General features: G+C 27.6%; 2 protein-coding genes and 1 pseudogene across 3 annotated transcripts; all 3 read right to left on the bottom strand.

Annotated features, from left to right (window-relative positions):
* Positions 1–827: 827 nt before the first annotated feature.
* On the bottom strand, positions 828–7,289 carry LOC145831482 (ADP-ribosylation factor-like protein 3). Of its 2 annotated transcripts, XM_082938753.1 has the most exons (6): positions 7,272–7,289; positions 6,951–6,977; positions 6,743–6,886; positions 6,087–6,254; positions 1,686–1,871; positions 828–1,255 (listed from the first exon to the last, which is right to left on the bottom strand). In XM_082938753.1, the coding sequence occupies exons 2-6, from the start codon at positions 6,951–6,953 to the stop codon at positions 1,196–1,198; spliced, it is 561 nt and encodes a 186-aa protein (XP_082794879.1). In that variant the 5' UTR covers positions 6,954–6,977; positions 7,272–7,289; the 3' UTR covers positions 828–1,195. The 2 variants fall into 2 exon arrangements, with proteins under 2 accessions (XP_082794879.1, XP_082794878.1); XM_082938752.1 differs by lacking the exon at positions 7,272–7,289 and having other exon boundaries at positions 6,951–7,026.
* A 24-nt stretch (positions 7,290–7,313) lies between these two features.
* LOC145831480 (carbonyl reductase [NADPH] 1-like) lies at positions 7,314–11,835 on the bottom strand. Its single transcript, XM_082938750.1, has 2 exons — positions 11,792–11,835; positions 7,314–8,511 (listed from the first exon to the last, which is right to left on the bottom strand). The coding sequence occupies exon 2, from the start codon at positions 8,492–8,494 to the stop codon at positions 7,667–7,669; it is 828 nt and encodes a 275-aa protein (XP_082794876.1). The 5' UTR covers positions 8,495–8,511; positions 11,792–11,835; the 3' UTR covers positions 7,314–7,666.
* A 5-nt stretch (positions 11,836–11,840) lies between these two features.
* On the bottom strand, positions 11,841–13,006 carry LOC145831481 (carbonyl reductase [NADPH] 1 pseudogene; annotated as a pseudogene).
* Between the last annotated feature and the right edge of the window lie 780 nt (positions 13,007–13,786).

Raw genomic sequence — 13,786 nt, forward strand, 5'->3', positions numbered from 1 at the left:
CGTTAAAGCACTTAAAAAACTTTAGATAAATAACAAAACATTATATATTATATTCGTTTGATGTCACTTTCAAGAGCTATCTTACGGGAACAGATTCTAACTTTTATGTTAGTTTAAAATTAGTTTAAAATCTAATTTCAATCTTGATAGTTTGAAAACTCACTTTTAAAAATATGCTAAATCATTTATAAAAATGCAAGCTAGAAGTAGCTGCTTAAAGATAAAACTTCAAAATCAAAAGTAATTACATTTAGTATAGAAAAAAGTGTTGGTATGCTAATATAAAACCATTTGTATCAAATTTTGACTCATTCTTGAAGTTAATATGGTGAATGTCACTTTTATTTAACTGCAAAAACTATTTTACTATTGTAATTTGTTCAGTTTGTTTTGTTTCAGTGTACTATTGCAAATACATGAAAAGATTTAAATATTTTTTTGTTTATTTGTTGACCACTGGGTTTTGATCTTGCAATGTTCAACTCAGAGTCAATAAGACCCCTTCACCATCAGGCCACAAATTGTAAAATTGCTTTTAAGAAAAAAATGGAATTTTGGAATATGTTTTGAATTGTTTTTTTTCAATTCCTATATATTTAATAAACAGGTTTTTCCGGGAATCCAGACTTTTGGCAACCCAGTATTTAAGACTACATATTAGCTTTTTATCAATGCGTCCTGTTAACTAATCATAACACAGTACTTTTAAAAAGAAACAATTTAAATAAATAAAGTCTAGCTTTTAACTTATCAGTTTTACAAAACTTAATATATAAACTAATACTAAAATGTAACTTTCAAATCATTTTATTAATACTAAACCTCACAAACTTTTTATGTATTTTATTACAGTTCAAAAATCAAATAAACAACAGAACAATTTTAAAGCAAAAGTTAAAGGTAAAAACAATAACATTTTTAATATACATATATATATATATGAAATTCAAGCAAAGTCTTTGGTAAGACAGTCAAAGCCACGAAAACATCAAGGCCCGTTTATAATCAGACATAACCTATTTGAAGAGCTAAAACCCGGTGCAAATTGGTAAAACAGTTGAAGAAAATCATGCAACAGTTTGAGATGGAAAATATGAATTAGTTTGAAAAAAAAAACACAGTTAATCGTACGAAATGTGTAGAATGTCTAAAGTACCGTTTGATGGTAAAATACATTGATGTTTCGGAGGTACAACTAAGCTTTTTGCTTCTTGTTTTTGTTAGCACACGTTCTCATCACCCACTGAAGACCGTCCTGTTTTTGTTTATTAATTAATTTAAAAAATTTAATAAAATTTATAAAAAAATAAGGTACTGAAGATGTAATTAGGCTAATAAAATATTTTTTATGCATCTATAAAACTATTATTTCAAATTCAAAATGTTAAAATTGATAGATCTCTAAAAAAAAATTTAAGTACACTTTCCGGCTTTTTGCTAACAATTAATCAAATCTCTAAGATCCAACTGTTATAAAATTTTCATAGTAATTGTTTCCACACCTAAACCAAAAAAATTTATTAGAGACGTTACAACCGCTGGACTTTAAAAGAAAGTTAAGTAGATTTGTGTGTTATTAACAATTACTAAATCAAAAGCAAAAACTAAATAAAACATCGGCGAATGTGTCTACAGAGCCCGGACTTCTCATCACGTGATCAACAAGCTCAAGTCAAAATACAAACCTCCACGCCCTCGTTCTTCTTGGCGCTGCAAGCTTGTATCTGCCACGTCCTCCCGCGCAATTGCGCCAACTGCAACCCGTCGGCGATGTCCGAAGCCTTGGCCGCGCTGAACAGGTCCTGCTTGTTGGCCAGCACCAACAGGGGAACCCCCGACAGCTTATCGTCGTCCAACAGTTCCTGCAGCTCCTTTTAATTGAAAGTTTGAGATTGAAAAAATTGCTTAGTGGTTATATAAAATTTTGAAAAATATTTATAATAATTTTATCATAAATTGTATTGTAAAGTGATAAAAATGTTGAGTAAAATGCGTTTTTTTTCTTAAGAAAACATTAAAATGAACAACTTTTTTATCATTTATAACTTGTGATTTTAATATTAACCTTTGTAATTTAGTTTTTTTTTTATCAGTTTTGGTGGTTATTGTTATAAAATTTATAGTTACATAGTTACTTTATGATAAAAAACCGTCTTAGAAAATACAATCATAAGAAATTGAGTAAAATGCGTTTTTTATTAATTAAAATTTAAATGATAAAATTTTTCTTTTGCCGAAAGATGCTTCTTGTATTAGTTGTTTTTTTTCTGATAGTGCAAGGAGCATTTCTTGAGGTCATTGCTTAAAAAATGAACGCATTTTAGTAGGTTTTAAATGTCCGAGAAAGTTTAAGATGAAAAAGTTTTTACAAACTTTAGAAACTTTTTACGAAAATGACAATCATTAAAAAAAACTTAAACTAAAAAAGAAACTATATTTTTTTATTTTAGGCTTTCATACAACAGCCAGTGAATTTTTTATAAACAAATGTTATTCTTTTCACCTTAGTATAGTTTAAATATCTGTTTAGTAAATACTCCAAAAGCCAAAACAGACTACAGAGCATACCAAAATTTGCTAGGAACTATCAATGATTGATTAAAAAACTAAAAAAGTACTTAAACTATCAAACTTGTAAAACAATTACAGTGTAACAATTGCTAAGCACTAAACTGCATACGAACATTTTAAAGCTTATGAATAAATCATAATTGTTTATTGTACTTGTTTCAAAGTAAATGGTATACTGTAAAAAACTAACACTATAAATAATAAAACAAAACAAAGTGCAGACTTTTGGTTACATTACAACTCAAATTCTTCTGAATTGTTTAAAGGGTTACATCTCGAAAATTAATTTGAAATTAAACATGATAAAAAGTATTTCTCAAGGTCTATTCAGTAAGATTATGACGGTAAAAGACATTTTAAAAAATTCTTAAAAGAGATAATTACTAATAAAAATATTCATACATTAGTTATTTTTAAAGGTTCTTTTAACATTATCTCAGAAAGTTATGTAAATTAAAAAAAAAAAAAAAACTTTTATGTATGTCTAGTTTATAAGATTAAAATTGCAAACTTTATTTTAAATAGATAATAAAAAGAACTCAGAACTATTAGAACAGGGGTTGGCAAACTGCGGCCCGCGGGCCAAATACGGCTCTCGAAGCAAAAATCTGCGATCCGCGAGGTACTTTTTAGTTAAACCAAAATTTTTTAAAACAATAAAAATAAAAGTTTTGTAATAAAAACTTAGAGTTAGACTCTTATTTTATTAAATACTCTTACTAGAGCTTTTTTATTGCATTTTTGTCATGTTTTTGCTTAATAACAGTATTTTAATATTGATTACTACAGTTATTTCAAAAGAACTGCGTAAGAGTTTTACTAAAAGGCTTCCGACCCCTGTATTAGAACATTAAATGTCAGAATTTAAATAGTTTTGCACTACAGAGCATTATACCTCAAAACCAGGTGGCTAAAATCATACTATTCAGGGTGTCCACTGGTTTTTTAGAAATTTCTTCCAGGTTTTCTCTTTTCTTCCTGGTTTTTGGAAGTACTTGTTTTTGGGTCTATGTTAGTTTAATACTAAGTTTAAGGTAAAAAACTGTTTTATATAGTATAACATCATTGAAACGATACTGTAAAGCTACTTTAAATCTGTTTTTTTAGTAAAAAAATGTTGATGACAATTTTTTAATCTGTATGTAGCTTTGATATTTCAAAACGTGTTTTTTATGTCGTATTGAAATTTCATTATTTATGATGAAAAAATGTTCAAAATTCCAGGTTTTTCAGTGATTTTTCTTCGAAATTCCAGGATTTTTTTCAAAAAATTTTTAATTCCAGGTCTTTCAAGATTGTTTTAGTCAAAATTGTCAAATTCCAGGTTTTTTTCAGGAATCCAGGTTTGGTGAACACCCTTAATTATACCTTTCTACAAGAAGTAACTGTATATAACTATATATATACATAATTGCATTCTTTACACCAATCATTTGAGAACTAACAACCAAGTAAATTACTGTAAGTTGTTCTGGTAGTTTACACATCCAAATAAACAATTATATGTCAATAAGAATTTTTTGTTTTGCAATCACTGACGAGCTCTTTGATCGAAACATTGTTTGCGAAATAAAGTTTTGAAAAAATTGATAGTATATTTGAATACATAAAAACACATGTCATCTAAACGACGAACGTAAACAGTAAGCAAAAACCAAAAAAGCTAACAAATAACCAGTTTCCATCAGCATATTCAATAAAAAATCATTACATATTTTCTGATAAATGATAGATAAGAAATACTCAACATGGTATATTCAGAATGCACTACATAACAATCATTTGAATTAGTTTTACCAACAATCTATAGCAACAAGTATGCCAAATCATTCTATAAAATACCACAATACTCATAACAATGAATACCATAAATACTTAAGTAAGCACTTAAGTTTTTCCTAAAACTTATTAAAATTATTAAATACGTCAACATTAAAAAAAAAAAGTTTATATTTATAATAAACCTTCTTTATGAGTGGCCAAAAGTTTTTGAAACTTTTTTAGTTTTCTGAATTAAAAAAAAAATAACTTCATTTAAAAATCCTATTTATAGCACGGTTTAAATTTAACAAATAAGATATGTTTTTGTAGTTAGAAATTACTGAAAAAATACTTATTTGTTAACTAAAAAATTTTAATTAAATTTTGGTTTTTTTCACAAAGTCCTTCTAAGTCCTTGTCAAAAGACTGTTATACATCCTAAGCATTGCTACCTTGAAAAAAAACTTGCAACCAAAATATAAATAGAGTAAAAATAACTTTGTTTTCTGGATCCCAAAATCTTAAAAAAAACAATTGAAGTTTACATAGAGGGTCATAATTTTAATTTTGATTAAATAGACTAATATCTAATTTATATTGATTTTATGGAAATTTCACATCTTCAAAAAAAAAAGTTTAGTTATACATATAAACTGTTTTTTGGTAAGTAATAAACCTTTTCTTTATTTTATAAATTTCATTTACTTTATACATCTGTCATATTAGTAACAAAACGTCAATGTTTTTAAACCTCGACTCAAAATAAAATATTACTAATTAAATAATATAAATATCATTCGATTCAATGTACTATAATTTACTAGAATTTTTTGTATGCGTTGCTTCTCATTTAAATTACAACAGCAGCTTTGTATTTTAAGAACATTACTATATTGTTTGATGTTTCAAGCAATTTTAATGTGTTATTTCCTTTACAACAGAATTTTCCAAAGTGGGCAATACTGCCTCTTTGCGGGCGATTTTGGCTATCAAGAGGCCTTAATTAGTAAGGCAGCGAAAAAATTAATGGGAAATTAACTAGTAAAGTGGCGATGTCTAATTAATGGGGGCGATTATTATTTAAATTTCTGCCAAAGGGCACTAATGAGAATATTTTTTTTAAACCTGCTTTAAAAAGTATAGTAGTTTTTAGCAATATCAAATTAAATAACATCTATACTTAACTTTTGCATAATACTAGCTAAAACGAAAACAATTAAATTAATTTGTGAACCTTAGAATAGTTTAAGACTCATTTTATTGATTAGTTTACTGTAGTACCTAATTTTACCAAAATCAATTATAAATCAAAACTAAATAAATATATTAGATAAAAAAAATTATACAAGTCAAATATCCCATAAATTAAATAACTTTTTTCTCATAAAGTTTTTTAAACTTCTAGGATTTCAATGTTTTTTCTAAAAAATATCTAATTCCATGAACTTCTATTATTTTTACCCTAAATTTTTCCCTGAACTGCACTTACTTATTTTATACATACTGTAGAAAACAAAAATATAAAGTATTCACACTGTTAAAAGTTAAAACTGAAATTTAAACATAAATACAATCAGCACTTTAACAAACGTGTTAAATCTTTCACAATCTATTCATACAACACTGATTTATTAAATTACTCACACTACTGCTTAAAAAAGTTAAAACTAATAAATTTCAATATATAAAGATACATAAACAGTTCAATAATATATGAAAAATTTCAAACTCTATCCACACAACCAACACGTTACCTGTCCGGTTTCGTCGAAGCGGTTGCGGTCAGTGGAGTCGATGACGTATATCAGCACGTCGGTGTTTTCGAAGTAGTTCCTCCAGTAAGGCCTGATCCTCCTCTGACCCCCGATGTCCCACACGTTCAGCTTGAAGCCAGACGACTGCACGCTTTTTATGTTGAAGCCCTGGGTGAATTATAAATGCTATTTTTTATTCAATTTATTAAATTTTTTTCGCAGGGTTTCAACATAAAAACGTCCATTTTCAGATACTGAAAATTTTCATACTAATTAATGAAAGTTTATGCTTTAATTAGTCCGAGTCAAAACAAAGTTTTGGAACTTTTAAAACTTTAAAGTCAAAAAAATAATATTCAAACAACTAAAACTAGAAGTTTAGCTTAAAGATTGAATGATAAAACTTCGATTTGATTTATGTACTTCACAATGTAAGAAAAAATCAAGCTATTAAAGTTGTATTTGAAAATATATACGTGAAAAGTTTGAAAATACAAAATCCCCTTAAGTTTTCATTAACTCAAGTTACAAGAACTACAATATTTAAAATCAAATAAATAAAAATAAAACAAAGTAATGTGAACATATTGTTCAAAATTCAAACTTACTATTTATTTTATTAGTATGAGTTTTTGAACATGTGAAATTTAAATAACCTGTGTAGGAGTTATTTGATTGATATCTTCTGATGCAAGTGTTCTGAGAATTGTCGTCTTTCCTGCATTGTCCAATCCAAGCAGAAGTATTCTCAGTTCTTTGTTGCTTTCCGACTTCAGTTTTCTTAAAAGACTTAGAAGACCCTAAATTTCAAAAGTATATAAAAAATGCAAGATGTAAATTAACAAATAACCAAGTATAACTCACCATTTTCAACTAGATTATATTTTGAAGCTGAAATAAAACACTATATACAATATTCTGAAATAAGGTTAATATTGAGTTTCACTTATAACTAATAAGATAATCCAATAACAAGGAATTTTAATTAAATATTTTTTATCTTAATTGCTACATCTTTACAGCAGTAGTATGTTCTGATTAAAAAGTTAACAAATACCAATTTATATTTAAAATTACAAAAAATAAAAAATAAAAATTAAATATCTAAACTATATACCATACAGATATATTATTCATGTAATTCTAAACAACCACGAAAAACTGAAGACTTTTTCATAAACTTACCAGCTGACTGTAGAACGTATTAAGTGCAATAAATATAAAATCTGAAAAAAGCAATATATAAGTATGTATACAATGGAAAATTAACTAGGATTAATATTCTATAAACTCATGTGCAACAAAGTAGACTTATGGTAAAATGTGTGGTCAAGATAAAACAGCAACATGTGTAATATACAGTTTAACTAGATACAAGATTAGTAGTGTTTCATGCAGTAAAGTTATAAAAGTTATTTGATTGTTAAGTATAAATGCTACATTATCTTAATGAAATTCGATTAAACTTAATATTCTAAATGAACATAAATCTCTTTTCAGTGTAAAGTCAATATAAATTTTAGTTATGCTTAAAGCATCATGCATTTATATGTACATTTATGTACAAAACTGTTCAACAATTACCACTCATGTACAGTCTTGTCAGACAAGTACTTTCCGTGGGGCCCAGTAGATCCCTGGGGTAACAAAGCTAGATAAACAGGGGTTTCTGCACCTTCATCAGGAGTTTTTGGTGCTTTTGGACCAGCCATATCAGTGCGTACCCATCCTGGGCAACAACAATTCAACAAAATGTCATTCTTTCCTTGCTCTTTCAACCTACGTGCATGAATAAACGTCATCACTGTCACTCCAATTTTGGACACTCCATATGCAGTATTCGGATATCCAGCATCTTGGTGAGTGCCTTCTTTGGCATGCTCAATAAACTCATTCATTTTTTCACTCAACTGATCTTCAGTGATTGTACTTGAACGGAACAGTTGTTGTAACTCATTACTGCATTTTTTTATGTTCCATGCACTAACCATACTGGAAACGTTGACAACTCTTCCACCGGACTTTACTATGGGTATCAGAATGTTAGATGCGTCTAAAGTGCTAAAGTAATTAGTTTTAAGAGTGACTTTAGCTTGGATACCAAAAGGAGTGGTGTCTGCGTTTTTAAAAGCTATTCCAGCATTGTTGATCAATACATCAATACCATTATAAGCTGACACCATGTAGTCTCTCAACTTTTCAATGCTAGCTTTGTCATCTATGTCAAGCTGATGGAACTTTGGTGACAAACCTTCACTTTCGAGCAGTTTAATTGCTTCTTTGCCTCTCTCCTCATTTCGAGATGTCAAGTAAACGAGTCCTTCATACTTTTTGCAGAGTGACCTTACAATGGCAAGTCCAATGCCTTTGTTGGACCCTGTAACTACAGCAACCTTATTTGTAGTCATGTTTGTAAATTTAAGACCTGTTTTTATATTTAGTTAAGTTAAATTTATTGTATAATCATAATCAACTTAGTTAAAAAATAGAACTTTAATTTAATTAGTGATTATAGATTTTTGTTTAGCTTAAAACATCTGAATATAAAACTTTTATAAAAGTCCATTTAATAAGAAACTTTATTATACCAATTTATACAATTTTAACTTTACTTCAATTTAGTTTATTTTTTGTGCAATTTATATTATCTGACAAAACTAGTTAATATTTTTTTAACTTATATTTATATTAACTAACAGATATATCTCATATCTTAATAAAAATAAAATAAACTTATAGATGACACATCAAAACTGTAGAGTATATCAAGTTTATTCAGAATTGCCACAGATCAAGCTGAAAAAAACTTCCAGACGTTAAAAATCAAATTCTTCATTCAAACCCATATAACCAAAGACTTAAAATTATGTCAAGTTTTCAATCTTATTTTTTACAGGTTAAAAGAACAGTTCTTTTGCTGGATTGAACCATCTAACTTTCATTGCACCATTTAAACCATCTGTGCATGACATATTTTTTACAAATGTACTCACAACAGCTATTCTGCTCAAAAGAATTTTCACCACTTTTACAAAAAATATTCTACAATCTTTGTTGAAATCAAACACTGTTTCATGGTCAACTAGGTTTTTTTCTTCTTAATTTTGCAAGCAAGTTGGTTGTAGCACAACCAAGTTCAAAGACAGGTTTTAGGGAAGTTCGATTATTTAAACCAAGCATGCATAATTGGCAAAGGCTGAGGTTAGAAACCATTTTACCTTTCATAATAATGCACGTTTGTTAACAGCAAAAACTTGCCTGGTTTACATGTTTGAATGCTGTTGCTCAAACAGTTATATTGGTCAAACCTCTGGACACCTTGAAACTAGAATTAAAGAGTACATTCACAAGTGTGTAAAAGCACTTATTAAAAATCAACCAAAGACAATAAGTATAGCAACTTCAAATGTCATGAGTAGATCTTCAATATCTGAACATCTAGTTTAAAACCCAATATGTGGAAAAAGTTGTAATGTAACAAGACTCAAAATAATTAAAAGTTGTATAAAAAAGATTGACCTAGTCAGATTGAAGCTATCTAAATTCTTTAAACAAATCAAAGTTATGTAAGCAAAAATAATTTGATTATTCATTATCCTTGTTTAGTTAACTAGTTGCTCTTATGTTGTATTTAACTGTGTTTGATGAGAGTTTTTAATTTTGTTTCAACTGTATCCCACTAATGAAAATTGTTGAAATATATTTGTTAAAAATAGAAGACTTAGTTTGTTTTTAATCAAGTAAAATAGCAGACTAATGTTAAAAATTACACATGTACTGAACCACAATATCCATTTGTACGTTTTCATCAAAATATACACTGTACCACCTGGATTTATTGATTGCTTCGAGCTAGGCGTTTTGGAAAAGTGGTGTAATATTGTGGTGGAAAAGCTAATATTTATCATATATGTTAATTTGGTTTGGGCTATGTGGCAGGAGTGTGCTATCGCACAGTCAAGATAAAACTTTTTCTTAAGCTCTGTCACACAAACTGGCTGTATAAATATGCTTGACAGCGTGTAAAGCCAATGAGATTTCAGCAGTTTTGGTTTGTGATTTACTTGTAAAACTTATTGATGAGTTTATACTACTTTTATACAAAAAATAACATTAGTTCTACTTGAAAATTTAAAAGTCTATATAAGGTGCCTTTTTGTAGAACAAAAATATAACTTTTGAAATATAGCTTGTAAATAAAAAGATACAATATGAAATAAAAAGTTTTTGTGCGAATTTTCTATGAATTTCGAAAGTTTTACTAAAAATCTATCTCTACCTTTATTTTTAAACTAATTTACTTCAAATTTCAAAAAAAAATTTTTGAATATTATAACAACTTGGAAGTGGATTTATAAAAAAAATAACTAAAAAAACTTTAGGAACAAAAATATCTTATAAACAAGAAAATAAATTTATAAATCTGTCTCCTACATATTGTTCAAAATTCAAGCCATAGGGGAGGTAAGGCTTTTTTTTACATGGTGAAAGTTTGGGGTCTTTAGCTCAAAAAATGAAGGAAAAGATAGGCTTTTAGTGATTTTTTAAATTTCCGGGAAAATTGAATCCAAAAATTTGCAATCCATATATTTATACTGGAAAATTTTTAAAAAAATTTTACAATATCTCAAAAGCTAAAAAAGATTTTTAATTCTATAAAAACTAATTTGTAGTTTGTACTTAAAGCTTTCTTATAAGATCCAATGTTGTTTTTAGTAAAAAACAATGTCGGACACCCCCCTATGCCCTTAATTAGATTTTTAATAAAATTTTCTACAACAACCTTTGTAAAAGTTAAAGCTGCTAGGAGTGTAACATTTTTGATTGCAGTATCTCATAGTTTTTTTTTTAATGACCATCAATTAACTTTCTTTTGTTATACTTTTTTCTAATTTTTTTTTACATTTCTTTACTAAAAATTCTTTTTAATTACTCTTTGTGCCTACTTAAAGCAACCTAATAAATATATTAAACAATTCACTAAACCATAAAAATTACTTTTAATTATTAATTAAAATCTTTAATAACTTTTTTTAAGTTGAAAAAACAACTTTGAGTTTTTTTAAAAACTTATAAAATAAGACCCTTTGTACAAAAATGACACTCTGTGCAAAAGTGACCCTCGCGCATATTGACCCGTCTCCATCCTGAGTCAGCTCGAGTTTAAAAGACAAATCCAATATATCCTGACTTATTCTGAGTTTCCAGGATATCCTGAATGTGTGGCAACCTTGATGATTATGTTGTTTTGACAAAAAGCTCAACAACCTTTTAGATATTTTTTCAAAAGTCTTTTAATATATCAAAATGTTCCTATTTTTTTAAACCCCAGGTAAAATTTAACTTAAAAAATAATTTTTAGGCAATCATGATATTTATTATTGAAAATAATAGCTAAAAGTTTTAAAGCTTCGTTACAAAGCTATATAGTTTATCTATTTTAATTTTATGTCTTCAAAACTTTTCAAGATGTTTTTTTCACTATTGGCAGTAGTGCTTAACAATATGTTTATATTTAGATGCAATAACTTGTTTTATATAATGCAGTAACTCTTAGTCATTTTTAATTTATATAATTATAAAATTAGTATTAAATTAACTTTTTAAACAAATAAAAGTAAGTATTAGAAAGTTAAACTTTTTAATTATAAATTTTATATAACAGTTTTTGCTAAAAAAAGTTTCAATCTACAATCACGACTTACTTTTAAAGTTTTTAGCCAGAAATTTTGGTTGTGGATATCTTAATAAATCTGAAAAATTATTATTAGTGACAATAATTAAATTACTAAATTACACAATGAAATAATGATAAATTGCATAATATATAATACAATTTTCAAACAAACAACAAAAAATATTGGCTCATACCACAAGATTAGTAAAAAAGAGTTATCAAAAATTGCATAGAAAAAAAAGAGTTATCAGTAGCAAAATTATGAAAAAATGATTTAATATTAAAACAGTTAAGATAATTAAATGTGTATTCATTACAGCCTTATTTTTACATTGTACTAAAATTACTGCATTATCAAGTATTGCTTTGTAAACAGCTCTACAGAATTAAATGTTTTCTTTTTTACCACTCATGAACAGTCTTGTCAGACAAGTACTTTCCGTGGGGCCCAGTAGATCCCTGGGGCAACAAAGCCAGATAAACAGGGGTCTCAGCACCTTCATCAGGAGTTTTTGGTGCTTTTGGACCAGCCATATCAGTGCGTACCCATCCTGGGCAACAACAATTCAACAAAATGTCATTCTTTCCTTGCTCTTTCAACCTGCGCGCATGAATAAATGTCATCGTTGTCACTCCGATCTTAGACATACCATATGCAGTGTTTGGATATCCAGCATCTTGATGAGTGCCTTCTTTGGCACATTTAATAAACTCATTCATTTTTTCACTCAGCTGATCTTCTGTGATAGTACCAGAACGAAACAACTGTTGCAATTCAGGACTGCACTTTTTAATATTTGATGCACTTGTCATACTTGACACATTTACAACTCTCCCACCAGACTTTACTATGGGAACTAAAGTGTTAGAGGCATCTAAGGTACTAAAGTAGTTAGTCCTTATGGTAACTTCAGCTTGAGTACCAAAAGGAGTAGTATCAGCACCCTTAAAAGCTATTCCAGCATTGTTGATCAATACATCAATACCATTATAAGCTGACACCATGTAGTCTCTCAACTTTTCAATGCTAGCTTTGTCATCTATGTCAAGCTGATGGAACTTTGGTGACAAACCTTCACTTTCGAGCAGTTTGATTGCTTCTTTGCCTCTCTCCTCATTTCGAGATGTCAAGTAGACATGCCCTTCATACTTTTTGCAGAGAGACCTTACAATGGCAAGTCCAATGCCTTTGTTGGACCCTGTAACTACAGCAACCTTATTTGTAGTCATGTTTGTTATCCAAATGTCTGTTTAAAATTGAACTAAGTTTAAACTTAATGTAAAATTAAATTTAGATTAGTTTAAGAACTAAACTAGAACTGTTAAATAAATATTTATTATCAACTTAAATACATAACCTTACTTATAAAGTACATTAGTGGTCTATCTTTATCTAATAGAATTTAGTTTTTAAATATTGAATATATATTTAATTCTGAGTTTTTTTTTACATATCAGACATACTGCTGAACAAAACTTAAATGTATAAGAAATTAAAATTTATGGAAGGGAAAATTGACAAATTTAATCAAATTATGTTTTCTTGAATTTTCAAGCAACTGTCTTCAAACTTTTACATTAAGTTTTTAAATGAATATTGTCATAGTACTAAAAAAATATTGATTTTAAAACCTTTTTTTTTGTTTTATTTATGTAAAATTTTTAATGTTTAATATACTTTAATTACAAAAATAGATATTTTTTAATTTGTTAAAAGAAAAGTTATTTGAAAATTTTAGGTCTTTTACTGAAAAACAATCAAGGAGATATCAAGGAAAATTCAACTTTATCATTGAACTTAATGAAAAATAAGTTTATTATTTACTAACAAAAAAAACTACATACTAAAACCTAATTTCATTTTTAATGTTCAACTAAAACTAATTATTTATTTACTTTGAAGTTTTATTTAAAAGTCTTTGTTATTTTTTGTATATAATCTTTGATTCTGTATGACCTTTAACAATGTTCTGATTTTCTAAATTAAGACTTTATAGCTAATAAAGTGGTATATCAAAACATA

The sequence above is a fragment of the Thalia democratica genome, chromosome 3 (genome assembly GCF_965202585.1).
Source record: "Thalia democratica chromosome 3, ktThaDemo2.hap1.1, whole genome shotgun sequence".
Classification (NCBI taxonomy): Eukaryota; Metazoa; Chordata; class Thaliacea; order Salpida; family Salpidae; genus Thalia; species Thalia democratica.

Coding starts and splice junctions, on each gene's coding strand:
- LOC145831480 (XM_082938750.1), bottom strand. CDS start 8,494: ATGACTACAAATAAGGTTGCTGTAGTTACAGGGTCCAACAAAGGCATT.
- LOC145831482 (XM_082938753.1), bottom strand. Junction 1,872..6,086: donor GCTTCGACGAAACCGGACAG/GTAACGTGTTGG, acceptor TTCAATTAAAAG/GAGCTGCAGGAACTGTTGGA. Junction 1,256..1,685: donor AGAAGAACGAGGGCGTGGAG/GTTTGTATTTTG, acceptor AAACAAAAACAG/GACGGTCTTCAGTGGGTGAT.